Raw genomic sequence first — 27,758 nt, 5'->3', positions numbered from 1 at the left:
AGCTGCAAACTCAACAGGGGAAGTTTAGCTTCTGTCAAGTTTTCCACTGATGCATCTATTAAACATTTCTCCAGCAGGTGAACTGTGGTTTGAACTTTTCCCCACAGCTGGAGCGTCTGCTGTGGTGCAGCCGATGCTCTCACAAACACCATGCATGTGTTTCACTGTATTTACATGTGAAATTATTTTGTTTCCCAGCTGACAATGCTATAACAATGAACTTGGCAGGAGACGTGAGCTCTGAGAAATAACTGAGTGACAAGTGCAATAATTAAAGAGCCTTTGTTAATCTTTAATGTTCATTGTTTATTCTTGTTTGGCATGTTTGTATAGTCTGTTGTTGTTTGTCCTAGTTTCCCTCTGTGCCCCGCTGTGTCAGGTTTGTATGTTTTAATTTGTCATCTCCATTTAGATACTTCCTGTTTTACATTGGTAGTTTTTTCTCACCTGTGCCTTATATTCCTTTGTCTTGTTATACCTGATCTGTTTCCCCTAGCCTTATTATCATTTATATTTACTGCCTTCATGCCCCCTTGTCCTTTGAGTCATCGTTTTGCTGTGTGTTCCGACTGTGTCTACTCCTGGTGGAATTATTCCTTGTGGCTCCACTCTTGACCACTCTTTACATAGCTGACAGAAGGCTTTATTTTTTCTACCTTATTAGGGACATCATGATCATTTGTTGCCTTAATGGACTACATAATCTTGAAGAATGATTTGGGTATAACTGGGATATCTTGGTTATCTGAGTCATGGTGTGAACATATATGCTCCAGAATGTTTTCAGTTTTAATGCTGCCTTCAGAGATGAGCAGTATGCTCTGGTTTGTGTGCTCTGACATTTCTTTTCTTATGCAAAACTTCAGAGGCCTAAATTACATTGTTTTTCCTATTTTTCTATCCATACTGGAATCAGATGGCAGGTGCCATCACATTGTCCATGGCTTCTCAGAAGCTGGTATGTCTTCCTCTGAGCTTCCACCACCTTCCTCCACATCATCTGCTGACAGCTCTGTCTGCCTCCACTTCCACAATTTTCAATTTTGGGAAAATCCTTTCTGCCTCACCCTTCCCTCTGCTTCCTGAAGTGTGGACATATGTTGAAAATGTGAAGCTGTAAGTCCTGCTGTCGAAAAAACCAGTCAGTCACAGGCACCAACTCTAGAAGCTTTGCATGATTCATAGTTCCAAATAACTCTTTTACCTTAGGGTGGGCTTTGGTAAAGTCAATTAGTTTATCCTCTCCTTTTCTTTAAAACCATCCTTCCTTTAAGCCAGAACTGTGTGCCTGAGATGACCATACTGTGGCATAATAGAAATCTTTTCTTGGTCCTCTTCGACATCTGTAGTGGATGTGTTTTCAAAATGTAAAGACTGAGTGTTGCTCTGTGTTTGCCACATGGTGGCAGCAGACTTCAGGAAAAAAACGCATGGAGGTCGAGATGTTTTTCAAATCAGTAAAGACCATTATAGACACAAACTCAGAGAAACAAAAAGTGACACTGCAGATCATGAACCAGATCATTTTTATTGTGCTTATTTGCGTTTAATATGATTTTAGGTAATAAGAATATGAGAAAATAGCCAATTTACTGGCAAGAGAGGCCTCCCAATTTACCAATTTTCACTTCAAGCCAAATAATTTATCTAAAATATATTGTGTTATTTCACTGCATATATGGAAGAATGAGAGGAGAGTAGGATTAGGTAGGAGGAGAAAATTTGTCAATGACAATTGACATGTCAGTATCTTTCTTAGATGCAGATTAAGTTAAATTCTGAATAGTTTTCAGGTGTATGATGTCACAGATATGCATACAATTCAGCCTGATTGAGCTTTTTCATTTCCATCCTTGAAGCACAAAATCTGTGCCTTAGCACTGGGGCACTCACTGTTCTGCTGCTATTATATCTCTTGTGATGCTATCTGGCCACCTTTTTATTCGCTTGGATTGGCTGGTGAGAGCAAAGATGCCAAGCTCAAGTGGCATGAAATCGCTGCACTGATGGATGCAGTGATTTGTCTCTGTCCTTTTAAAGGGCACCACCGTGGTGTCTGATAGAAATGACAATAAAATGTCAAATAACTACAAGACGGAGCCAAAGAGTCAGAGAATAAAGAGGACTGATGCTAGGAGCTCTGAAATGCACTCATTGGAAAAGCTGGGGAGAAGAAAAGAACTTTGCAATAAAAGTCATCAGAATACTTCAAATGGTAACCACATATGTACTGTTTTTTGTGCTGGTTGTCCCAGGTATATCTGAGCTGTTTTAGGGTGAGAGGCAGGGTACACCCTGGACAGTTCGCCAGTCTGTCACAGGGCTAACGCATAGACAAAGACAACCATTCACACCCACGGGCAATTTAGAGTTTCCAACCAACCTTTTCCTTCTAACTCCATGTCTTTCTAACGCTGGAGGAAGCCAGAGAGAACATGCAAACTCTACACAGAAAGGCCTCGGCCTGGCGGTGGAAGTGATCTCAGGACCTTCTTGCTGTGAGGCAACAGTGCTAACGACTGTGCTGCCAATTTTAATGATTTTTTAAAGCAGTAAAAAAATAACAAAATAAAAATCCTTGAATAGCTTTTTTAAAATAGCTTTTTTTTCTTCTTCTTCTTCTTTTTTTTTTTTTTTAGCTTGAAGTGACTAAAAAAACACCAAAATGGATACATTTAAAAATGTATAATCTTGTACAGGTGATTTCTACTTTTACAACCTCAGGCTTTTTTATTTTACATTAACCTGGATAGATGGCTTAGTTATCCATTCAGGTGATTTTTGAGCCACTAGTGTGGGTCAAATCAATAGAAACTATGGATTTAATAAGAATCTGAAACTAAAACTGTTCAATCCAAAAGTGGTGACAGAGTTCAAGGGAATTTTTAATTTTGTGATCTCAACACATTTGCCCAGGCTCCTGCAGAGACAGGGGTCTTCTGCTCTTAGAAGGGTCAAATCTCCAAACACTGGAAGAGTGAAACAAAGAGATCTTATATGGTGCGCATACAGAGGTCATACAGAAGTCCCAGGGTGCCTGAGAGATGGTAACTTGATGCAAAAATGAGCGCACAGTAATGCATGGTTATTACAATTGTCTCACAGTAAGAAGGCTCCTGGTTCAAATCCCAGCTGAGGCCTTTCTGTTTGGATTTTGCACGTTCTCCTCGGCCTACGTTTGTTTCCTCTGTCTAGAGATGTCCATTTTAGGTTAATTGGTGATTGTAAATAGGCCATGGATGTGAGGTAGATAAAGCGGTTGCAGCACTGTGTGAATGTATAGTTAAAGTGTGTGATTTGCAACTAAAAGCACTTGGTATGCTACAAAGAGAAGGGCAGACAGTACAGATAGCCTAACAGAAAGAAAGTGCTAAAGTAGAGTAGATATGGAAATGCAGCTAGGGCCAAAGCAAGCAGATTCTGCCGCCACCAACACACTGTTGGTTTTCCTGTCTCTGTCTCTCACTCTGATATTCACAGTCGGTCTCAGTGGTTGGCCTGCCATGGATGCTCAGATCCCCATGTGGTGTTAGCCGGGGATTTCATCCTGCGTCTAGAATGAAAAGAAAATGTGGTTTTAAAAAACTGAAAAAAGAATCGGCATTCCTACCATGAGGGGGCTGATAAATGGACTCCAAGCAACCTTGCAGATGCTTATGTGCATGATTTTTTAATTTATTTATTTTTATAATGCCGAAAGAATCATTTGGTAGCTGTTTCCAAGGTGACCTGCAGCTGTACATGGATCTGTTGTTTTGCAGCTTATTATGCAGGATCAAGAAAAACAAAGGGGGTACAGGTGTAATAAGGCATTGTGTTTGCGTGGGTGGAGTGTGTGTCCCTGCATGTGTATGTATTTGTTTGTGTGTGCGACACACTGTTGACTGCATTTAATGGCCTGGGCCCTGAAATATCCCATCTAGTTTCATGACAGAGCTCATAAAGCTCTGTTTTCAAAGATGGAAAGGACTTGTACATGGCTCAATGTGGAGCTGCCATTCAGCATTAATGGGCCTGTTAACTCTGCATGATGCCCATGACTGTGTGTGTGTGTCTGTGTGCATTCGTGCTTGGTGACTGTCGCATCTTTTAGGTGTTGCGGTACTTCAGAATCTGGAGGGTGACTGAGTGAGCGCACCTAGAAGAGGAAGAGATAAATGTATTTGACAGAGAGACGGAGATGCATGATAAATATTCTGTGAGCACACATCACATTTCATTCAGTTTACCTCGCTTAAATCTCCTCGGCTTCTGTGAGGAGGAGGGGAGAGAGTGAGGAGAAAGGGAAGATTTTGAGTGCTTTGATGAGCAGTTTTCTTGGAAATCTAAAAAAAAAAACCTGAAAACAAAAAGAGTCCCAGCAGGATTTAAAAACAGCACGGCCATCAGTAAGTCTCAGCACAACAAAATTCCTTCTTACATTCAGATTGTTGACAGTTCCTGTTCCCTTAAGTGAAACTTGTACACAACAGAAATAATCGTGGTAGTATCTCTAATGCATGCTTAAAATCAAAAAATGGCACATCGGAGCCTGTTGTTACAATTTAAACGTCATAAATCTTCATGAAAGAATTGACTCCTCTGAAATGATTAAAGTTTAATGTGATGAATGATGATTTGGATGATGAGTGGGCTCTTATAAAAAGAGGCTGATAAAATATTGGACCCTTTATTTGCCTCATGGTGGTAAATCACTTAACTTTGCAGTCCATTGCTCTGTTTTAGTATGTGATGGTTATCTTTTGTCAAGCTTTATATCAGCAAGAAGTTATGGATCAGAAATAAAAAACTAATCCCAACTAAGGCCTGGAAGTTTCTGGAATCTGTCTATGAGGATGGCGTAATAGTGACGTGTATTTTTTAATGCGTCTTCCTTCACACCCATATGGACTTGAGTAACATCCCATTCTTAATCAATAGGGTTTAATATGATGTTGGCCCCGCCTTTGCAGCTTTAACAGCTTCAACTCTTCTGCAAAGGCTTTCCTCAAGGTTTAGGCGTGTTTATGGGAATTTTTGACAATTCTTCCAGAAGCGCATTCATGAGGTCAGGCAATGATGCTGGACGAGAAGCCCTGGCTCGCTTCTGCTCTAATTCATCCCAAATGTGCTCTATCGGGTTAAGGTCAGGACTCTGCAGGCCAGTCAAGTTCTTCCACACCAAATCCATCCACCCATCCGTCTTTATGGATCTTACTTGTACACTGCTGTGTAGTCATACTAGAACAGGAAGGGGCCATCTCCAAACTGGTCCCACAAAGTTGGGAACATGAAACTTTTCCAAAATGTCCTGTTCCTTGAACTGAAACTAAGGAATCAACCACAGCTCCCCCACAACCCCACACCATAATCCCCCCAACACCAAACATTACACTTGGCAGAGTGCAGTCAGACAAGTATTGTTCTAGCAACCACCAAAACCAGAGTTGTAAGATGGAGAAGTGGACTTTTATTTAAAAGAACACATGTTCACTGCTCTGGAGTATAGGGCAGCACGCTTTACACCACTGCATCCAGCCCTTTTCATTGAACTTTGATATAGTGATGTAGAGCTTGAATGCACCTGCTCAGCCATGGAAACCAATACCATTCACCTCTCTACACACTGTTCTTTAGCTAATCTAAAGGCAACATGAAGTTTGGAGGTCTGCAGCGATTGACTCTGCAGAAAGCTGGTGATCTCTGCCCACTATGTGCCTCAGCATTCACTAACTCCCCTCGGTAATTTTATGTCATCTACCACTTTGTGGATGCGTTGCTGTTGTTCCCAATCACTTCCAGTTTGTTGCAATACCACTAACAGCTGACTGTGGAATATCTATTTCAGGACTGGACTTTCTGCACAGGTAGCATCCTATCACGGTACCACGCTTGATTTTATACACCTGTGGCCGTGGAAGACATTTGAACACCTGAGTTCAATGATTTGGATCATTGACTGCACAGTCTTGGCAATATAGTCTCTCTATATTTGATTTGCCCTATACCAGAATTACTTGCACCATCTCCCAGACATTAAATGGACAGTTGCTGCCATCAGCTAGTTAAACATCAAGGGACATCAAACATAATCTGCTAGGAAAAGAAACGCCAGTATACGTTATTCTGTTGAAAAATGCAACTTTTATCATCAAATCAAAAGTACTCAGTGTCAACCGAGCTTGGGTCTTATAAACAAATTTTCTGTGTATAAAAGGTCACAGTTGCACCTGGTCTGTGGACTCTGTTGTTCTCCAGCACTGGGAGTCTCCAAATGTGCGCCTGTTTGACACACTTGATGCTCTGTTGCTGTTCAGTAAACTAGAAGATCATCCACTGATTGGCTAAATAAACATAAAGGGAGAGTAGAAGCTCTGCTAAACATCATCAACAACACATTACACTGTCTGAGAAGTATAACATCCAGATACACCTAAATCCCCCCCTTAGTGTTATTCTCCATATCAGTTTTTTTTACATCACCATGTTGCCTAGCAGTGGGCAAAAAATTGCCATTTTTAGCAGATAAACATATTTTATTTTACTTTTCTCAATATGATTGAGGACAACATACCAAAAGCATGGACAGATCAAGCAGCACCGTAGCATGTACACATATTAGTTGTTTCTATTCCTCTAACCTATTATGAGAGAGGAAAACACTAATTATTCGTTATTAATTCTGAACTGTGTATAATCTTTACTATGCTAATCTTGTTTATGAGAAAGACTATATTGAAACTCAAATGATGTAAGTAAATGATTTTCCATTTCATTGCTGCCCTGTAGGTTAATAGGTGTCACTGTTGTGGCTGCACAGCACATTATTTAAAAGTTTTCTCAAACTGCGTGAAGTGATAAGGGATGGGGAGAGGCTGAATGGTTTTATTTTGCACTGAGAATGAATGAGGAGAGGAAATGTGCCTCAAGGCAGGTGAGTAAACAGAAAGTCCCTGATGGATAAACTCATCAGCAACACTGTGTTGCCTAGCAAAGTGTCATTGTATATAAGAAACTGCAGGCTGTCTTTGGTTGCATGTCTCGATGATGCTTTCCTTTGATATTTTTTGCTGTAAGCATGACAGTGGTGGCATTGCTTATTGAAATCATTGCTGCTTCACTTTTTATTTGTTTATTAGTGTTGCTCAAATGACTGAAATGCCTGCAGTGCAGGTTCTCCAAAAGGACAAGAAACAGGAGGGGCTTGAAGAAATGAAGCTTATCGCCCAGACATTTTTTTAGAAGCCATCTCCACTCAGTTTAATTTTGAACAGGGATCTCTATTGCAGGATCTTCTAAACCATCACAAGTAAAGACTTATGAGGCTGACCATCATTATTACAATGATGCGAGAACAGCACCACCGCGATATCAGATCGGGCTCATCTTGGGGGGTAGACATTGTACCACAGCTATGTATGTGTTAAGGCTCTCTTTTTCTTCCATCAATGTTTCTTGGTGTTTCTGTTACATTTTGCGGGCGACCGTGGCTCTGGGGGTTGGGAACCGCATCTGTAACCGGAAGGTCGCTGGTTCGATTCCCGGGTCGATGCTCTCTGTCCTGGTCGTTGTGTCCTTGGGCAAGACGCTTTACCCCACTCTGGTGTTGGCCAGAGGTGCCGATGGCGCGATATGGCAGCCTCGCTTCTGTCAGTCTTCCCCAGGGCAGCTGTGGCTGCAACTGTAGCTTGCCTCCACCAGTGTGTGAATGTGAGAGTGAACGAATAGTGGCATTGTAAAGCGCTTTGGGTGCCTTAAAAAGCGCTATATAAACTCAATCCATTATTGTTACTTAGAAACTATTTCAAATCTTTTGTCTTGACTCCCTCTTTGACACTTACCTTGAACCCCTACCCTCCAACATTGTCAGCCAACATTGTCCTTCAGATTTAGGACCTCCTCCAAGACAGTGGGAGGCACTCAGTGTTTGCTGACCCTGACCTTCCTGCAAAATATCCCTATATTTTTGCCTCATAAAGAGTCCATCCACTGCTCTTCAGTGTTCTGGTATTATTCTGGACATAATGATGGATGAGAACCTGTCTGTCTCTGTCAGCATCACCTTCCCCCACATACATCAAAAACTCAAAAACTTTAACACTTTGGGTTTAAACAGCTTTGAAATATATGGTTGCTGTGGGGCAAGACCACCAACAGTCCATGAGACAGATGTGCAGAAACTTGAAGAGCGTCTTTAGTACTTTTTAACAGTAATGCTACCTGACTTCTCCTGAACCAAAGTCAAATATACTCTTTTCTTAATAAGTCAAATCTTGAGTGATTTTGTTCTAAAGTTCAAATCCTTAATATAGGTTTTATTAATGTTTGCAGGTTTTTATTTTTGTTATTTTTAATATGCTTGTCACCATGGCAACAGTTTCCACATGGGTCTGGCTATTGCAACCAGTGCGGAAATGGCCCTAATTTTAATATGATGCATATTCATCTCATCTCTGTGACACGCAGACAGAGGCTGATTCAGAGTGAGTGGAGGGGGATGATGGAGTGCCGGGGAGCGCAGCAGACACAGACGTAGGCTTGTATAAGTAAAGCACCTATAGGTGCTTTACTTATACAACTGATATAATTAACAACACAATTATGGGTTTCATGTTTTAATTGTATTTTAAATACATGTCTATTCTTAGTAAAAAAACAAACAAAAAACAAACAAAAAAACACAAGTACAGGTATTGCTGGGTTTTTGTTTTGTCCCAAGAAGGAAAAACCCTTTCTGACGAACATAAACTAAATTAGATAAAAAACTAAATGACTAAATTAATGTAATTTACTAAAACGACACATTTAAAGATTGAAGCTTACAAGCATGTTGACAATACCTTTGTGTTGACTGTCAGCACCCAGGCATGTGCATTAACATCAGCTAATTATCGCACATAATGCTCCATGTGGTGATAATTTGATATTTAACAGTTTTTTTTAATACTGCCAATTCTCACAGTTTTGTCTTAATAAATGGTCACTTATCTGATGGTAATTTTTGGAATTCTTGCTCATTTTCAGTCACCAAGCAATCCTAGCAATAACATAACCAGAAATCTGGTTATTCAGTGCTTGATGGTGTACCTTGGGGAGTCCATTGATCAACTGATCAAAGAGTACAGTGTAAGTGTTGAAGTAGAAACATTATTCTGTTTTTGTTATTCATATGCGTTTGTCAAGTTTCAAATAATTTGAGGCATTATCATGTTTTATTTGTCATTCAGCTACAGGATGTGTCCAGGAAATATTTCATGTGTGCAACTACAGTCAGAAAACCCATGTGTTTGTTGTTTCAGGATGCTGATGAGGATGGTGTGTCACAAGATCTTTCTGAACAGAGGATGAAAATCTACAAAATCAAGGCTGTTGGATCTGAGGAGGATGACATTGGCATTGTGCTGGAGGGTGTGAGAGTTATGCCTGCTCTGGGCAATTTTCCAAGAGCATGCGCAATGCTGGTTGGATTGACATATGCAGTCGATCTTGCCTATCCCAAAGAGCTAAAATACACCTTGGAAGTATTCCAGAAACTTTTCCTTGAACTGGATTGTGCTAAGCTCTCACCAAAAGTGAACAGCCTCAAGAACAAGTTATTGGCTTAAACGAGGACTCTGAAAGAATGAAAGGGAAGTAAGCTCACTGAAAACCTTTGGTTTGTCTTTTTTAGATGCAGCTATCTTTTCAGTTTTCAAGTTAATTTCATCTTATTCATATCTTACCCAAATGACCTGCAATGTGTCAGGCTGTATTTGTGCTCTTCATTTTAATGTTTGTTTTTTATTACCTACAAGTTTCTTAGGAATATTCTGTTTGAAAGGCAGCAAATTGGAGGAATCACTAGTGAAGCTTTTCTTTGTTTATAGTGTATGTTACTATAAAACATTAGTTTAAAACAACTTTAAAATTTAACAGAGGTGCAGTCCTGTAGCTGTAGAAATGTTACTTCCTCTTACATGTGTCTTAGATTTTCTCAGGTTAAACATCCAAATTGGGATAAAAGGTTGATTTACATTATTGATATTCCATGTACATGAGTGAAAAACCTTTGTTCTACAATTATATTGAGTGATTCAATTTAACAAAAGATTGACTAACTAAAGTTTTTGTTTGTCAATCATAAATAAGTAACAGAGATAAAGGAAACGGTAAAGGATATTCAAATTTCAGGTTCATGTTGATATTACAGTCTAAAGATTAATTTCTTTTTTACAAAACTGGTTTACATTCATGCAGTTTATGTTGCTGTTGCTCTGTACACAAAGCTGTGTGATAAACTGTTTATGACACTAAAACAAATTTACAGCAGAGGAATGTATTTAGGAGATCAGGAGATTGTTGATGAGAATTCAGTGTATACGAGCAGAAAAATGTTATATTATAAATTACTGTGTTTTATTTTCCACAATAAAACAAATTACTGTTTTGATGTTTTCTTTGTGAAATTGATTCATTTTACTCAGAAAATAAGTAAAATTCATTTCATTTTCTCTTATTATTCAGTCATTATTTTTAAGGTTTATTTGGAAAATTATTGAATCCAATTTGAGTTTTACTGAAAAAACAAGATTTCATTTCTTTATAATGGATATTTTAGGAAGTTTTTACTAAACCTTTGCCAGATAGTTAGTAAATTCAAAGTAATTTTTCTCAGAGACTTATTTCATATCAATTATTTTTTTTGGTAAAGTTGGGCAATTTCAACCTTCAGTTTGAGATTTTGACCCTAAATCCAACACATTTACAGTTTAATTCTATTAATATCTACTTTTGTTTTCTATTTGAAATTAATTAACATTTTCTCTACATTTTACATAAATCTTTTGAAATTAAAATCTACTTAATTATTTCAAGTGTCACTTTGTTGCCATAACTTTTTTAAGTAACCTCTAGTCACAGTTTTTACAGTGTAAGCGCACACACCAGGGGAAATAGAGGTGCTACTGACAGCTGTGATTTGTAGAATGAGGACTGTCAGTGCCATACTGAAATACTAAACTGCTCAGCATGTCATATACCATCTGAGGGGATTGGGTTCATCGCCGTGATTTGAGACCAGATGTGATCCCAAAAGTCACAGGAAAGAAAGACAATCAGAATTGGCTTAAGGCTTGATGGTTAATCAGTATTATTTATATTTAGAAATTTGAAGGTTTTCATATTAAAAATGAAATAACTCATATTAATAATTCATATTAATAACGAAATACATTTTGAGAAACGTGAGTGTTCCTGTGGTCTTTCTCACAATCAGTTTTCTCTGTTAAAAATAAACCTGTGTTTAATTTCACCTATTATTATTATAATCAGTATTATTTATATTTAGAAATTTGAAGGTTTTCATATTAAAAATGAAATCAAAATGATCAAAATAGAACTGATGTTACTGATCTCGCTGTGCCTGTGTGGCCTTTTTCCAATGCCAAAAACATATGTGATAAAGCTTTTGGTTGTAGATGCTTACTGCGTCTCCGTGTTGGTCCTATATGTGTGATCCACTCACCTTGGTGACAGCTGGAGCTTGAGCCCCACCACATCCTGGCTGGATAAGCTAATTGATTGATGGGTCATTTAGAAATACTCCACTCCACTACATGAGTCAGATATTACATGCATTCAATTAAAATGAAGTGCAGTGCCCGTGCTGATGTAAATTAAGTAAAACAATGTGGGCTACGTGTTTTTAACAGGGCTAGTTGAGACTTCAACAGAGGAATAAGTGGGTTTAAGGACACAGGCAGTGCATGTATGGTCAGGGAGGTGGCTTGCTCTGGAGATCTTCTAAAATGTCTTTTCTTATCGTGCCAGCTCATGTGTAGAGTAAGAATGAGCCCACGTAACAGCCATGGACATCAGCAGATCCAACTTCTGCCACCTTTTAGGCACCGGAACAAATCTGTTTTTCAATGGAAAGGCAATAAACGCTGCTCTTGATCAGGCAGAGGAGCAACATTGATGAAAAAAAAAAGTTATAGCTCTAAACAATAAGAACAATATCTAATTAGGTCTTAAGTTTTCCACTTTGCATCAGTACAGAACAGCAGCCCCACACAAGCACGTCTGACTCAATGTGATGTGTTTGGGTGATTTGAATACTTGTTAGAGCAGCTGATGGTTTGTACAGATGCAGATAAGGAGTGGGAATAACAAGGAGCTGAAAGAGATCAAGAGCAGAGAAAGCGAGAAAATGGAGACAGAAAATTGAAGTGACAAGAAGAAGATGAAGTAAAAAGATGAAGTGAGGGAGGCTAATGAGTTTCTTGCTCTTAGCAGAGAAACACAATTATGTAATCTCATTTTATTTTATTTTTTTCAGAAGTGGGTGTAAACATCACTGTGCCATCTACTAACCGAGCAGTCCATTAATAACCTATCAGGCATTTATTAAGGGTCAGTTTGCACAATCACTCAAAATTGACTCTTAAAGCAAAAACGATGAAGCAGAAACAAAAACTGGTCTTTTGCTGTCAAACACAGTTAAGCACGTATTTCTGTAGGGGCAGGGATGAGGAAATTGGTTTTGAGAGTGCAATCAAAGAGAGCATGAAACAAACAGAAAACAAAATGAGAACAAAACACTGGTGCAGAGCGACTACGGGACCAACGGAGCAGCTTGAGGTTGACGCAGATCAGAACAGATACAACTGTGCAGAAAAAAGCCTTAAAGGCAAGAAGCCAGTGATAAAGGTTCCTAAAACAGTGTTCACAAATCAAATTACTGTGCAGACCAAGCAGCGACAGATAATGAAGCAGCAGAAAGACACAATACACAAAAAACGCAGTGGAGTTTAAAAACAATTCATTCAAATACAGTTGTGAATCAGGTTTCATAAAGCATTAAACACTTTTAAAACCCATTTTTGAAACTGTGTGCCAGTGTAGAGCGAGGCAGAGTTTTTTAGAAGTTCAATAAAAAGTGCATTAAAATAATTAATTTAATTAGAGATGAAAATGGGAATGACATTTCAGCATCTCATAAACCTTTTTAAGGAAGACAAAAAGGGTTATTGGATAACTTATGCATATGTACCACTGTCTGCTTGTATAATCTAGTAAATTAAAGTCATTCAGATATACCCACACAGTGACAGAGAGAACATTTTCTCCTCTTTCCCTCCCATTAAAGTCTCTTTAGACGCTGGCCAAAAGCCTGCACATCTTCAGACCTTTGTTTATAGACATTGAACTCAGCTGAGGGGGGGGGGGGGGGGGGGGGGGGTTGCCAGGCTTTGTAGCATCATTGGATACTTATCTACCACCAAGAAGTGCAGCTTAATGATGAGCTGTGTTGTCATACATGTTTAATGTCACTCAGGCCAATCTAAGATAATCTTTTACACTTTTATAGAAGTAAATGACCTGGGACGTGTTTGGCCCTAAAGCTTCAGTGCCACCTGATTAATGTATGAAATGGGCTTTTGTGTTAAGAATGACCATGGCTCTTGCCATTCCTGATGTAAATTTCAAAGGAATAAAGAGTCAGGTACAGCTAAATCAAATTGGTTTATTTAACAGTGAAAAAAACCCCAATGTGTACATAGATGTGCAAAAGTAAATTAAGCCTGATTGACTCTCCAACAAGTGAATAAGTGTCTTCTTTCAGTACAATTTAATGCTCATTACAATGGAACTGTAAAAAATAATGAAGCGGTACATTAGCAAAATGTAATGGAAGCTGGCCTATAGGTGATGTCTGTGCTGCACATCAAAGTTGGCCAGCAGCATTGACAAAAGTCGAGCACAACCTGGCATTATTATTTTTTTCAGTGCAATTACAGCTTTGCTTTGCTCAGCTGTAATTGTTTTCACTTACCAGTGTGCTGACATAAGGGTGGAGGTTTATTAATGTGAACCGACCGTCTCTGAAAGATCAGTGGAACTGAACTTCCTGTCATCAGTATTTTTATACTGTTTCACGTCATATAGAAACCAGTGATTATAGTCTGGTGACAAGTTGGGTTTTTGCTCATCTTATTTCTCGGTTTGTTTGTTTATTTGACTGGCAAATGGAAAAGAAGGCACAGATCAGGCTATCATCCCTGCAGGATGTGATCAGGTGACATCTAATAGCTCCCCTGACATGGTTATTACAGCCTGACAGGTGCTGTTACATGTTAACACATAATATTGGTCGGCCACTTATTCAATTCAGTCACAAATCACAACAACAGCTGTCTTGAGGCATCTTATATTGTAAGGAGAAAACCTGAGCAATCAAACAACTTCCTGCACGCAAGCAGCTGGTGACAGTGGGAAGGAAAAACTCCTTTCTAACAAAACAAAAAAAACGTCTGTCAGAAACAGGCTCAGGGAGGGGAGGAAGACAGGACAACAGACACTGTGGAAAAGAGCCATAGAAATATAATAAATAATAATTAAATGCATAGTGGTGTATAAACACATAGTGAGAGAGAAGAGAATAGTGAAGAAGAAATACTCAGTGCATTATGGGAAACCCCCCAACAGCCTACTTCTGTGCTCTGTGTAAAAGACTGTGGTGAGATTTTGCAGAACTAAATACTATATACACTTTATTGGATCATTATCATTATTATTATTAGCAGTACTGGTAGCAGTAGTGGTTGTAAGTTTCCTGCAGACTGTACTATACGTGGCTTCCTTTTGAGGAGGAAGAGGTTTTTGAACACCTGTTGGAAGAAATATTGAAAAATGAGCCCCTTTTTTAGACAGCCTCACAGTCACTAAACGTGTGAGTAGGTTTAGCCCGTGGCTTAATTTGCAGCATGCAAGTGTTGCATGTAAAGCACATTTTTAGCCAAAATTGTTTTTAACAATGGGGCTGCAGAGGAAAAGAGCTCCAATTTTCTACAATTTGTGATACACTTTTCCCTCTTTGCCCAAATGAAAGACTTCTGTAAATAGCAGCAAGAGAGCACATCATGCAGGGGGAAAAGTTCTCTGATGATAGTTGAAACCATTTCCCTCCTTTCCACCCACATCACACTGAGAGAACAAATGAATGTCAAAGAGGTGCCCACAGACTTCCCTACTGGCATAATATTATCCAATTTTGAGGGAATGAAATCCTTCAAATTGTCAAAACTTCTTTTGTCTCCGAGTTGCACACTTGAATGGCACAAGTTCAGCTGATCCCTGTAGCTTTGGATGTCTTTGGATGTAGAAGTGATGGCAGGAGATATATAAATTTAAGCAAACTAACTTAAAACTATTATTTAAATATATAAAATAACATTTTATTTATTTAATATAGGCAGTGGTGAAGATAATATCGGGGAATACTATCAGACATTGTGTATAAGTGATGAATTCTGAGGGGGCGGCACAGCTTTGCGACGTTACTGGCACTGATCAGCAGGGGTCAGTGGAGCGCTGGAGCTCAAAAGTCAGAGATGTGTGAAACAGGCTTTCAATCAGCACTCTGGTAGAGGGGAAAACACAAACACAGAGGCCAGCCTGTCCATCATGCTCGACAGGGTAATGATGTCACACCGCTGGGCACGCTGCTGCGCACCTAACAGCCACCAGCCTTGAAGGAGTGCCCCTGATTCAAACACACACACGTACACATCGAGGTCCTTGATCAATTCACACTCTATCGCTCTTCTTTCTGACTCTCAGACAAACACACATATACACACACTTTTCACTATCACAGTTTGGTCACTTGAGAGGCAGCTACTAATGGAACCACCACTGAAGAAGTCAAGAGGTGTTGCTGTGCTAAACTACCCAGTCCATTCGAGACTCTTTGGTTGTCAGTGGTGAAGTTTGGTGAAATATTTTTTACAAATCTGTTTGTTAGAAAGAATTGTAGAACGACACACATGATGAAAATCAAAACTAAGTCATTGTTAATATGATTTTTACCACTCTAAAAACCGCTGATCACTGTGTTTGTTCTGTGTGTTGAGCTTTCCATGCTTAATATGTCCGTCTGTACAGTCCAGGTCATGCTGTTGCCCTTGTTTGCCAGGGGCACCAGATGGCACGTCCACATGAGTTGGCCTGCCTAGAGGGCCTCCATCCCCCCATCGCATAGCACCGATGCCCACCCCAAGAAGCACCCTGCTCCACAATGCCACCGCACTTAAAACTCGCTGTAAAAGCACATTGCTGAATGTAAACATAGTCACATGGGTGTTTTAGACCAAGTCCTGTAAATGCACAATGTAATGTTTGGAATACGTTGTGTTAAAAAAAAGAAGAAATGTGAAAAGTCACAGACAAAAATGCCTCCACAATATGCTTCACTTCAAAATGTGCATTTATTATTATCACTACATATATTTCAGCCAAGTGAGATCAACTATTGATTTTTTAAGTCATTGTATTTTTAAGAGAGGAGCAGAACATTTAAATGGTCTTAGATTTTTAGACTTATGTGTAGATCTGGCCCACTTATTTTATTGAATACACAAAACACATTAGTATCCTAGAAGTTCTGTATTTAAACCCTGGAAATGTTCGCCCCTCCTCATGACTGAGATGAAGCTGACCTATTAAACAGTGATTTAAACAAACTTGTCTGTGAAGACTGGTTGGCGACTGCCTGGCTGTCACCAGTTGCTATGGAAAAATTAGGATTCCCGAACCAGTTGGAGGTTCAGAATGCTGATGGAAGGTTTGCAGTGCTGAGGTAAAACCCAACTTTTAATTGCTTTGGTTGCTAGCTTATTGCAGCAGTTTGTATGGAAGATGCTGACTTGTCTGCAAACACTCAGCAGGTACTCAGTAAGCAGTAAGAGCTAAAGCTGCCTTTTGCAACATGTTGGTTTCAGCAGTAAGGCTTCATTTTTAAATCAACTCAATTCAGGTTTATTTATAGAGCGCCAAATCACTAAACAGTCACCTTAAGGTGATTTACACTGTGAGGGAAACCATACCGTATTTGGAAGAAAACCCCAACAAGAAGGACTTTGTGATTGTGGAAAGGAAAAAACTCCCTTTTAACAGGAAGTGAAAACATTTTCATCTGGTTATTTTTCTTTGATGAAGGTATCAGTACATTTCATCATAGTTCTTGTCCTCATGCATTAGTTTTTTTTAGTTATCATCATAGTTTTCACAAAAACAATTAGTCAACAACATTAGCATTACACAGGAGAGAGGCCTGACAGCTGAAGCGTCTGCCTCCATTTTTGCTGAGCGTGCCTGAGTGTGATGTTCTGTATTAGAATAATATGGTGGTATGACATTTTGAAGATATGATAGAGCCTGATTATTTAAGACTTTACTTCGAAAGTTTCACTACCACTCGGTGGTTAATTAGCAAATGTTTTCAGACAAGTCTTTCATGCAAACTACAAAAAGGTTTTTAGTGCAGTGACCATTTTCACCTAGAGATATCAGGCAACTTCCTGCAACCACTTACCAACTGGTTGGGGAACACACATTTAGCGACCAGATGTTGCTAGGAGGATGCTGATTGATCTTTAGGCCTTTAGGCCTTAACAATCTTAACAGCTCCAGAGTAAGGCAAAATGATTTATGCTGACTGTGAGTATCTGAGTTGCTGAAACAGAGTGGAGGTTTCTGATGGCTTTAACCTTTTTGGACTTTCTTTGTCAGCCTCACACAGACTTGACATGCCCATTAATATTTTGCATGTCTTTCAGACATGAACTACACAACATTTTGGGAGAATCAAACTGGGATATTGTACAACACAGAAGTGTTCTACTGGGAATACTTTTGGCGATACAGGTGCCTGGTTAGAGTGTGAAGAGAAACTTAACTGCCCCGTTCTCACAGGGGTCCACTAGGACAACACTATGGGGAGCAGGCAGCTCCATTAAGGACCATTTAATGTCCAGTGCTCTAGGGATCTAGATATCTGGAAGAATTCAGAGCTCCAATCTGTGTTTATAAAAGCCTTTGTCATCAAAGTTTAACCCCATGGAACTGTCCTCCTTTGCATAGTGGTAACCTCCAAAATGGAGCTTTCTAACATGTGTTTAGCGTTGGTTATTTGTGTCATCACCATACCTACACTTTCTCACTCCTAAAAAGTGGAATCACGTTAATATCTCCCTATGCCATCATTCAGCTGGAAGACTTGTTGGTCCCATAATGATCGCTCAGCTGCGTCAAATCATCAGCTCCATTTACACCCGCCGAAGCAGCTCTGAACACGCCAGCAAATGTCAGCATCACTTGTCTCGACCCCGTCCTGTCTATTTTAACGCTCATCCTTAACCTCCCTTTAGATAGCTAGATTGCAGGAGATGACAAGAAATTAGAGAGCAGATGAGTGCAGACTGTTAAATGTCAAGAGAGACAGAATAGCAGGGGTGGGAGAGGGAGAGCTTAAAAAAGAGGAGGAGTGTGGGGAGGGGAGAGAATATGAAAAAAGAATAGACAGGCAGGACGGAGGTAGAAGAGGGTGCGAGGAAAAGTTTCTGTTTGTGTGTGTGTGCATGTGTGTTTTAGACTGGTTGACATTTGAGCTGAGACCAGATTGGCGCTTGGAGCTTAGTCCCTCTCCTTCGAGCTCTCTCTGTCAGCTCATTTACAGCACTGTGAGTCCAGGGAAGGAGAAGGCAAAGAACGAAGAGAGTAAAAGGTTAGAGTAGATAAATAGAGTTAATTTCTGTGGATAGGGGAAAGCAGACAGTTATTTAAAAAACAACAACAAAAACAACAACAACCACTGGAGAGAAGCTGCAGAAAGAAAAGAAAAAGAAGAAAGAATAAAAAGAAAAAGGGTCAATGAAAAAGGGGGAGTGGGAATTACACAGTATTTTTCACTCAAGGGAAAAAAATGCTGGCTTTGGGTATGTAAACAGCGAACAAAGCCACATGGACAAAACCAATATATTTGGTCCAAAATGGCAATAAGAAGTAAATGCCCAACCAGAATCCTCTAATGTGCAATCAAGAAAGTGCCTGCAGCATGCACATGCTTAGTCCAGCTGTTTGCTGCTCATTTGTGCTAAAAATGAACTGAAGGGCTGGAGAGAGCGTTTACTCAGTGCCGTCTGAATTCTGAGAGCAGCAAAACTATCTGAAGACAAACTAGTTTATCTATATAGAACAATTTTTTTCTGTCTTAAAAACAGTTATAGACATTGTTAATATTTTTTTAAGTACAGAAGTTGCTGTCTGACCCGTAATGACTTTATAAATTGTTAAACCCTGACGATATCGTACTCTACTTTATAAATTCATATGATTTGCTACAAAAGTAAAGCTGCTGCCACGATCTTGGTGTGTACTGAATGCTGGCAGAGCTTCGGCATATAGGCCGTCAGTTCAAGTTCAGGATTTACAGCAGAGCAGAAAGACAGGACGATAGATATGCACAGTGAACATGGAGTTGTGTGCCCGCCAAGATGTCTCAGCAAATCAGGCCAAAACCCTGCGCACTTGTTATAATTGGCCATTAAAGTATCATCACAAGCACAAAAGAGCATCAGTCTCCTCACTCACCTATACAGGATGAGTTTTTTTAGGGAAGCTCAGAGGCCTGCAGCTCCCCTGGAGCTCCTGGGTGATGAGGCAGCTCTCTCTGCCATTGCAGCCCAGTCAGAGGCCACTAATCTGGGCTACACAGCCGAGTAGCAGACCTTGGAACACGTCCATTTCCTCCAAATTGGAAAAGAAGCATTGTGCATACTAATGTAGCTATTAACATATGTGTGTTTTCCCTTTATGATACCCTGTATATGTGACATGATGAATAAAATATGTGTCAGCATGCAGGTGTTTACTGTAAAGTGTGTGTTGCCAGATGTTCAGAGACAAAGGCAAGAGTTATCTGTATCCCTCTCACACACACACACACACACACACACACACACACACACACACACACACACACACACACACACACACACACACACACCTAAGGACAGAAGTGTCGAGCTTTGGCTGGCAGTGGGGAAAAAAATGCAGTACTGCTGAGTACAGAAACCTCAACACTCGGCCTGCCAGCATTACTGCAAAGCACCATTTAACCGTGTGTGTGTGTGTGTGTGTGTGTGTGTGTGTGTGTGTGTGTGTGTGTGTGTGTGTGTTGATGCACACATTCCGTGTGCACTGCTTCAGGTAGGCCAAGTCTGTAGGTGTCGATGAGTCTGCAGTTGGCTGGGCTTTAAGCTTCTGTACACGTGGTGTATGTGTGTGGGCAAAATTTAAAACAAGTGTCCATTCAAACATCATAGTGTTCTGAGGGTGTCTTGTTGATCTATCTGTGTGAACATAGAAGCTGATAACAAGAATTATAAGATGTCACAAGGACAGCAGCATGCTAATCCATCTCACTCATATAAAACAACAACAACAACAAAAACAATGTATGATTTAAGTAACTGTGTTCTTGATGTTGGAGAAATGATTATCTGCCGTAAAATATTATCAGAGCAGCAAACAACAATAGCTGTGCTTCATGTTAGCAAATCATTCTCTTATCCAAGCTCCTGCCCACTGTGAATGGGACTGCAGTTTCCCCATCTCGCACAAATCACTGACACAGACCTTTGGGAACACATATTCAAATGCAAATATCTTGTATCTGAAGGCTAAAAACTCATAGAGCTGATTTTAAACATCAATTTTCCAACCACAAAGCAACCGGACAGCACTGCAAAAATCTGTCGAGGTCGAACATGATGGAAGAGTTGTGATCAAACCTGTGGCTTAATTCAAGGGAGGGGGAACAAACTTTTTAAGGTCAAGTATAGAGGAATACAGCTAGAGGTAACATTTATAATGCTAATGACATATTCATGTAACTTTCATTTTGCTGATGTTCTCAGTTTTTGTCCAAATTTGAACAGAAACGTGTCTTCTAGGTGTTTTAAGCCAGAGGAACAACAACCTACCACATCTACGTTGTAGATTTAAATTTGGAAAATCAGCATTTTCCATGAAGCCTTGACATCAGTTAAAATCACAATGATTACATTGATTATGTAAGAGACCTTTACAGTAAAGGTCAAAGGTTGGTTAAAGGTAAATCAGAGCTGCAGTCATTCTAATTATTAATCATTATAAATTCTCTGTCTGTCAGTCTCATGCTGTATTTTACGCTGTGTATTTCTTGTAGTTTTGTATTCATAGTTTATGATGGTTTTATGTGATTGAAAGTTGTAAATGTTATTTTTGCATTGTGACTGTAAAAGCACAACAAAGGACAAGGTTCAGGAATTAACAATAGCTATAAGCTTGCTGTGCAGCACACTAGTTAAAAGCTCAATAATGAAACTTCTGAACTGTACTGAAATGCAACCCTTCTTTCTTCGTGTGGAGATCGGCTTTTGAGGCAAAAACTGTACATATACCTCTCACAATCATTAAACTGCACAGAAAAACTAAGTGTCTAGTCATTTTGTGTTGTCTCTTTCACTCTCATGAGAAGCTGTTTTAAGCCATAGGTGTGTTGGGGCTTGTACAGCTAGGAGTCATCCCCTCCCCTGCTGCAAGAAAGAACAACCAGGCTGGGAAGGAACTACAGAGAGACAGATGGACAAAGACCAGACGCAGACACAAATGTACCATCAGGGCCTGGAGAGCACCAAGGGGATGAATGAGGCTCACATTTAATTATCTACCCAATGATCTCAGTGTAGTGTCATTAGAACAGAAGGGACAGAGCAGCAGAAACTGACAGTCTTGAGAAGAGGAACGAGTTTCAGGTTTTTGCCTCTTTATGGTGGAGATGTAATGAATTCAGCTGAACAAAGGTGCGCTAAACCCAAAGTTTAATCTATTTTATTAGCTGGAGCCGATGCTTGTGTTTGGATGAATTTGTCCCCATGGAAGGAATATATTAATGTTGATTTTAATAGTAGGGATTGCACATACAGTTCTTTAAAGTTGAATGTTAAGTTAATTACTTTGTTGAATTACTGTCGCCTTCCTATCAGCTCAAAGCAGTCCAGCCATTCTCCTCTGACCTGTGGCATCAACAAGGCATTTTCACTAGAGAACTGCTGCTTACCTGATATTTTCGCTTTTTCAGACCCTTCTCTGTAAACTCTTGAGATGGTTGAAGGAAAACAGTTCCTGAATTACTCAGACCAGTCCGCCTGGTATCTTTTTCCTCCCATTGATCACTTTGAACTTCAGCAGGTTGTCTTGACCAGGTTTGCAATGAGTTGTGGTCAGGTGTTTGGCTGATTAGACATATATGTTTGCAAGCACTTAAAAACGTTAATAGTAGAAAGTGCTGATGAATGTTTGATACTGTTTTAGTTTTATCGACCACTTAAAGCACAAGTGAAAACAGTGTTTTCAAAAGTTTGCAATAAGCACTGCATCCATTGCCACAACAACGCACCTCCAACACACCAGGTAATTCAGACTGCTGTAGAACTCAGTGTTGGCAGTATCAACCGGGGCAAGAAATTCAAGGTGAAAAAGCATATACAGGGAGTGCAGAATTATTAAGCAAGTTGTATTTTTGAGGAATAATTTTATTATTGAACAACAACCATGTTCTCAATGAACCCAAAAAACTCATTAATATCAAAGCTGAATGTTTTTGGAAGTAGTTTTTAGTTTGTTTTTAGTTTTAGCTATTTTAGGGGGATATCTGTGTGTGCAGGTGACTATTACTGTGCATCATTATTAGGCAACTTAACAAAAAACAAATATATACCCATTTCAATTATTTATTTTTACCAGTGAAACCAATATAACATCTCCACATTCACAAATATACATTTCTGACATTCAAAAACCCAGACACTGTTCAGAGAGGTGCACTGTTTTCCCTCCTTGTAAATCTCACATTTGATGATGGACCACAGGTTCTCAATGGGGTTCAGATCAGGTGAACAAGGAGGCCATGCCATTAGTTTTTCTTCTTTTATACCCTTTCTTGCCAGCCACGCTGTGGAGTACTTGGACGCGTGTGATGGAGCATTGTCCTGCATGGAAATCATGTTTTTCTTGAAGGATGCAGACTTCTTCCTGTACCACTGCTTGAAGAAGGTGTCTTCCAGAAACTGGCAGTAGGACTGGGAGTTGAGCTTGACTCCATCCTCAACCCGAAAAGGCCCCACAAGCTCATCTTTGATGATACCAGCCCAAACCAGTACTCCACCTCCACCTTGCTGGCGTCTGAGTCGGACTGGAGCTCTCTGCCCTTTACCAATCCAGCCACGGGCCCATCCATCTGGCCCATCAAGACTCACTCTCATTTCATCAGTCCATAAAACCTTAGAAAAACCAGTCTTGAGATATTTCTTGGCCCAGTCTTGACGTTTCAGCTTGTGTGTCTTGTTCAGTGGTGGTCGTCTTTCAGCCTTTATTACCTTGGCCATGTCTCTGAGTATTGCACACCTTGTGCTTTTGGGCACTCCAGTGATGTTGCAGCTCTGAAATATGGCCAAACTGGTGGCAAGTGGCATCTTGGCAGCTGCACGCTTGACTTTTCTCAGTTCATGGACAGTTATTTTGCGCCTTGGTTTTTCCACACGCTTCTTGCGACCCTGTTGACTATTTTGAATAAAACGCTTGATTGTTCGATGATCACGCTTCAGAAGCTTTGCAATTTTGAGACTGCTGCATCCCTCTGCAAGATATCTCACTATTTTTGACTTTTCTGAGCCTGTCAAGTCCTTCTTTTGACCCATTTTGCCAAAGGAAAGGAAGTTGCCTAATAATTATGCACTCCCTCTATTTTAAAAAAAAATTAAAATTACTAGAAACATCTACTACAGATTTCTAGGCAGGAATCTGTAGTAGATACAAAAAAACTGCTACTGTGTTATCAGGAGACCCAACTATTCTTCATTCTTCACAGAAAAAAGTTATGTCAGCTTGTTCCCACTGACCTTTGAGCTCAAATCACAGAGCACACAGTACAAGTGGACACAACCAAGAGCAAGCAACAAAAACAAAAAGAAGCTGCACTCGAACCCATCTGAAGATGTGTTACAACATAATCTCGTGTTTCTGGAATAGTGCATAGCTACGCTGTGTTTTGAGGGAAGATTTTGAGTGAAAACTGACCTTAAAAACAAGTAATGTTTTTAACTGTCCTTGTGACTGTCATTGATTTTTCAGTCAGAATTGCATTGATGAAAGTCTATTTTTTGACTGATCTTCATTTGTACTGTGTCTAAAAAATCATTCTCTGTGGTCTTGAATGCAAAAGTAGCTCTGGAACAATATGTTCATTTTACAAAGGTCAAAGTACAAGCAAGTAACTTTTTGATACAGGATTTGACGGCATACACGAGCCCACCTGAATAGATGTCCTAAATCCCCCTTATGTGCAGTCTTTGAATCGTGACTGTATGCCACCTTTTTCTTTCTTTTTCTTTCTTTTTTGCTTTCTTTCTTCTGTTGCTGTATGAATAGATCTCGTTCTTGAGGATACATGAGCAGCAAGGTCACTGCAACTGAGGCGGAACCACGAGTGGGTTGGGACAGGAACAGGCTCATTCAATTCAAAAAGATCCTCCTGCTGAGGCTGCTCAATGGTCCATCAGGCTGTCTACATCCTGCATCTGTCAACATAGTTTCTCACCCTTCAAGAGCCCCAACCTCACATTTATATATAAATATATATGTACAATTAACTGTCTTTTTCACGCATATTAGTACATTATTTCTTTATTTGACATTATTAAGCACAAATTCATGTCTTATTCAAAATGACCATATTCTGTAGTTATAGTAGCAGCAGTAGTCATACATGTTTCATTCTTTCACATGTTGGTTTTATAACTCACTTGTTTATTTACAAATCTGCTTCCTCCAAGGTTGCAGAGAACTTTTCAGATTTTAACTTGATACGAATTTTCTCCCATCTTCCACCATGATGTCAGAAACATTTACTGTGGGTGTTATTGCTCTCGCTGAACATCTCTGGAGTAGATCTTCTCTCGCTGGCCTTGGGCACTGGTAACAGCTATGCGATTTGTTACATAGGAACAGACTTGACAATGTCTTACTAATGGTGGTCCTGCTAACTTGTAAGGCCACACTGACCACAGTGTAATAAGACCAAAGTTAATGTACAACAGCTTCCTTGATGAAAATCCTTTAGTTAATGGCTTAAATGTGGTAGAAGACAGTCATGTACACTGAAAAAAATGCAATAGGGTGGTTGTTGAATTTGCATAGAATTACTTCATATATCCAGCATGACTAATTTAAATTTCACATCTAAACATATTTTGGTCTTTTAATTTTCACATATTCTTTAAGAATATTCATTCTTTTAGAACAAATCATGTTGAAAAGAAACAAGTTAGTCGTGTTTTATCCTCAAGCTCCGCCCCCTGGAAAGGAAAAATCGGCTGCACTGTCCGCCATTTTTTGTCTCTCGCTTTGGAAAATCTACTACCATCTGGAGTTTTACACTTGAAGGTAAATAAGATTTTAAAGCTAACACACCAGTGAGAAAGAGTGTAGACCCTTTATATATGTGGACTTTTACTGGGGTGTTGTCATTTTACAGGTATGTGGGCTGTTTATCGAAAACCATGAAAGGCCAATGTTAGCTAGCTCCAGTTAGCTAATGGTAACCGAAATTATGCGATAAGCAAATTAGTAATTAACATATATAATGTGAGTTAATATTGTTTGTATATTCTTTCAGTTTAAATTAACAGACTATTACAAACTTGCATCGGTGTCTGTAGTAAGTGGTGGTACCTGCAGTGTCTTAACCATTAAACAAGCTAATGTAGGGCCGGGATATGACTAGTTTGTTGAAACATGTCTGCTGCCAATGTGACTGCTCACACACGGTAACATTATCAGCACATAGCCACAGCCGCTAAAAACATGCTGAAAGGTCAATCTAGCTTCTGTAGTCAGCAGCTGGAAGACTCAACACAGACCCAAGATTCAGTGTAACGGTTATCTAAATGTTGTGTGTCCTGTTTGTAAGCCCAGAAAAAGAAATAAAATAAAATGACGACCTTGAGCTTCAAGCTAATGCTAGTAGCATAAAGCAACTAATGTAATGATGAGGTTGTTAAATTAGTAAAAATACAGTAAATATATCCAACATGAATCATTTATATTTTTGGTCTAAACATAATTAAGTCTCACGCCTTTCACTTGTTTTAGAAGGATGTTCAGTCTTTTAAAACCAGTCATATCAAAATCACAGAAAATAGTTATGTTTTCTGTTGAAACTCCACCCCCCAGGGTGTGTTCTGCGAGGGAAAATTCACTGTGGCGGTCCGCCATTTTTTGTCTTCGCTTCGTTTACGTTTGGTGCTGAGCTTTACTTTGTCGAGGTAAACTGAAAACTACATGTTTGAGAGGAAACGAAGAGAACATCTATTAGATGGGGAAGTTTTTCTCATGAATTGCTGTTGAGCAACATAATGGAAAAAACAAGTCATTCCTTAAGTTAACTAACGATAATGCTAGCTTAAGCTGCGGGACAATATTATGTGCATTAGCTTTTTTTCAGTGTGTGCCCAGTCACATCCGCTTGTTTTTTCTCAGTGAATACAGACTAACAAACTTGTGTCCATTTAGTTAACAGTTAAATAAGCTAGTTTGCCATGGGGTGGGCTCTGTGTGTGTGTTCGGGAGAGGGGGTGGGGGTCTTCACTAAAGTCGGTTTATTTAGGGCATGACACCTATGCAGTACTCATTAGGAGAGGAAGTGCATGACGTGGGGCTTTATTTCATGTTCTGGGGCAGTGAATGTAATCTACTGATAACATGTTAAAGACACACAAAAACCCAACAAATTGTTTTAACTGATTTATAGAGAGACTGAGAGGAGGGCTTAAAGAGATAAAAAATAATGACAATATAAATATGTTAAATTTATTTTTTCTGTATCGATATATGGTGCTTATCGCTGCTGAAGGGCAGATTGGTGTTGCTTCAGAACAATTCTCTAGCGCTGTTATGTAGAGGTGTTACAGTTAAGGTTTTAATAACATTATTTTATTTACTAGTGAAGATTTGCATCTGTAAGGTAAATTTTCTGGAAAAGTCAAATTAACTAATTTAACTAAGTATTAATGAAAGACCTTGATGTGTATATGACAATAATAGATGTAGTTTCTGGGTCATTTGGCAGAACTGCAAAATGGCCAGAAGGAGGCAACTGCTGTGGTTGCAAACAGGCTTTGGGTGGTATGGAAGTAAGGGCAACTATGGAACTGCTCAGCAACATGGGACCCATAGCTAATAAATAGTAATATGACAAAAAATAACAACTTTGTGTGGATGTAACCTTGTGAGATTTGAGATTTTGACAGCCTTTTTATGTGACAACTTCTCTTTTTAGATACAGAGTTTAAGCGCATTACCACCATGCCACTGCAGTCCATATTACTCTCGCAGATAGATGTGCTATCTGACAAACTAATAAAGGTGTTCAAAAGGCGAGGAGGACAAATAGGAAGAAGACTTCAGAACATTCTGGAGCCCACGGCCCAGGTAAGAAAAAAATAATTTGTGTATACACTTTAGGGAAAATAATAATTTTAACAAAATGCTGCTTGTCACTCTATGCCAGGAGTATGTTGAAAATCACCTGGGATTTTCACAATTTACCATGGGTGCGTTTTTTTTTCTTTTTCTTTTACCTGCATTTTTCTATGTGTGGAGTTCATAGTTGAACACCTCTCTATGCTCTGACAGTATTCTGCTTCTTTGCATGGAGATTTCACTTCAGAAATGCATTACCTTTTTAAGCATTCTGAGGACTCAAGTCACATGCTGTAATGAATCCATTTTTGTTCACCTAATGTATAATGTTAACATTTTTTGGAATAGTGACACAGATTAAAATAAGATTTGGTATAATGTTCTTTGACCAGTGTTCTGTTTAATTAAATTTTGGAATTCTGCATTTTCTAGGCCAC

At 39.4% G+C, this 27,758-nt stretch overlaps 1 protein-coding gene and 1 long non-coding RNA gene across 2 annotated transcripts in view; both read left to right on the top strand.

Annotated features, from left to right (window-relative positions):
* Nucleotides 1-8,899: 8,899 nt before the first annotated feature.
* Nucleotides 8,900-9,616, top strand: LOC146707146 (uncharacterized). The gene is made up of 2 exons (XR_014921053.1): nt 8,900-9,105; nt 9,279-9,616. It is a non-coding gene; the product is annotated as an uncharacterized LOC146707146 (long non-coding RNA).
* A 15,628-nt stretch (nt 9,617-25,244) lies between these two features.
* LOC146707145 (uncharacterized) overlaps nt 25,245-27,758 on the top strand; it is a 3,472-nt gene continuing 958 nt past the window's right edge. The window contains exons 1-3 of the mRNA XM_085458477.1: nt 25,245-25,284; nt 27,179-27,330; nt 27,754-27,758. The exon at nt 27,754-27,758 is cut by the window's right edge and continues 958 nt beyond it. Of these exons, the coding sequence (XP_085314603.1) occupies nt 27,205-27,330; nt 27,754-27,758 (131 nt within the window). The 5' untranslated portion in view covers nt 25,245-25,284; nt 27,179-27,204. The remainder of the gene's footprint in view (nt 25,285-27,178; nt 27,331-27,753) is intronic.

The sequence above is a fragment of the Copadichromis virginalis genome, linkage group LG6, assembly GCF_057382275.1.
Source record: "Copadichromis virginalis isolate Kocher_CV1m ecotype Utaka linkage group LG6, C_Virginalis_male_GT1.1, whole genome shotgun sequence".
Taxonomy (NCBI): Eukaryota; Metazoa; Chordata; class Actinopteri; order Cichliformes; family Cichlidae; genus Copadichromis; species Copadichromis virginalis.
Note: the sequence above shows the minus strand (reverse complement) of the source record. Positions and strands in the feature narration are given on the sequence as shown.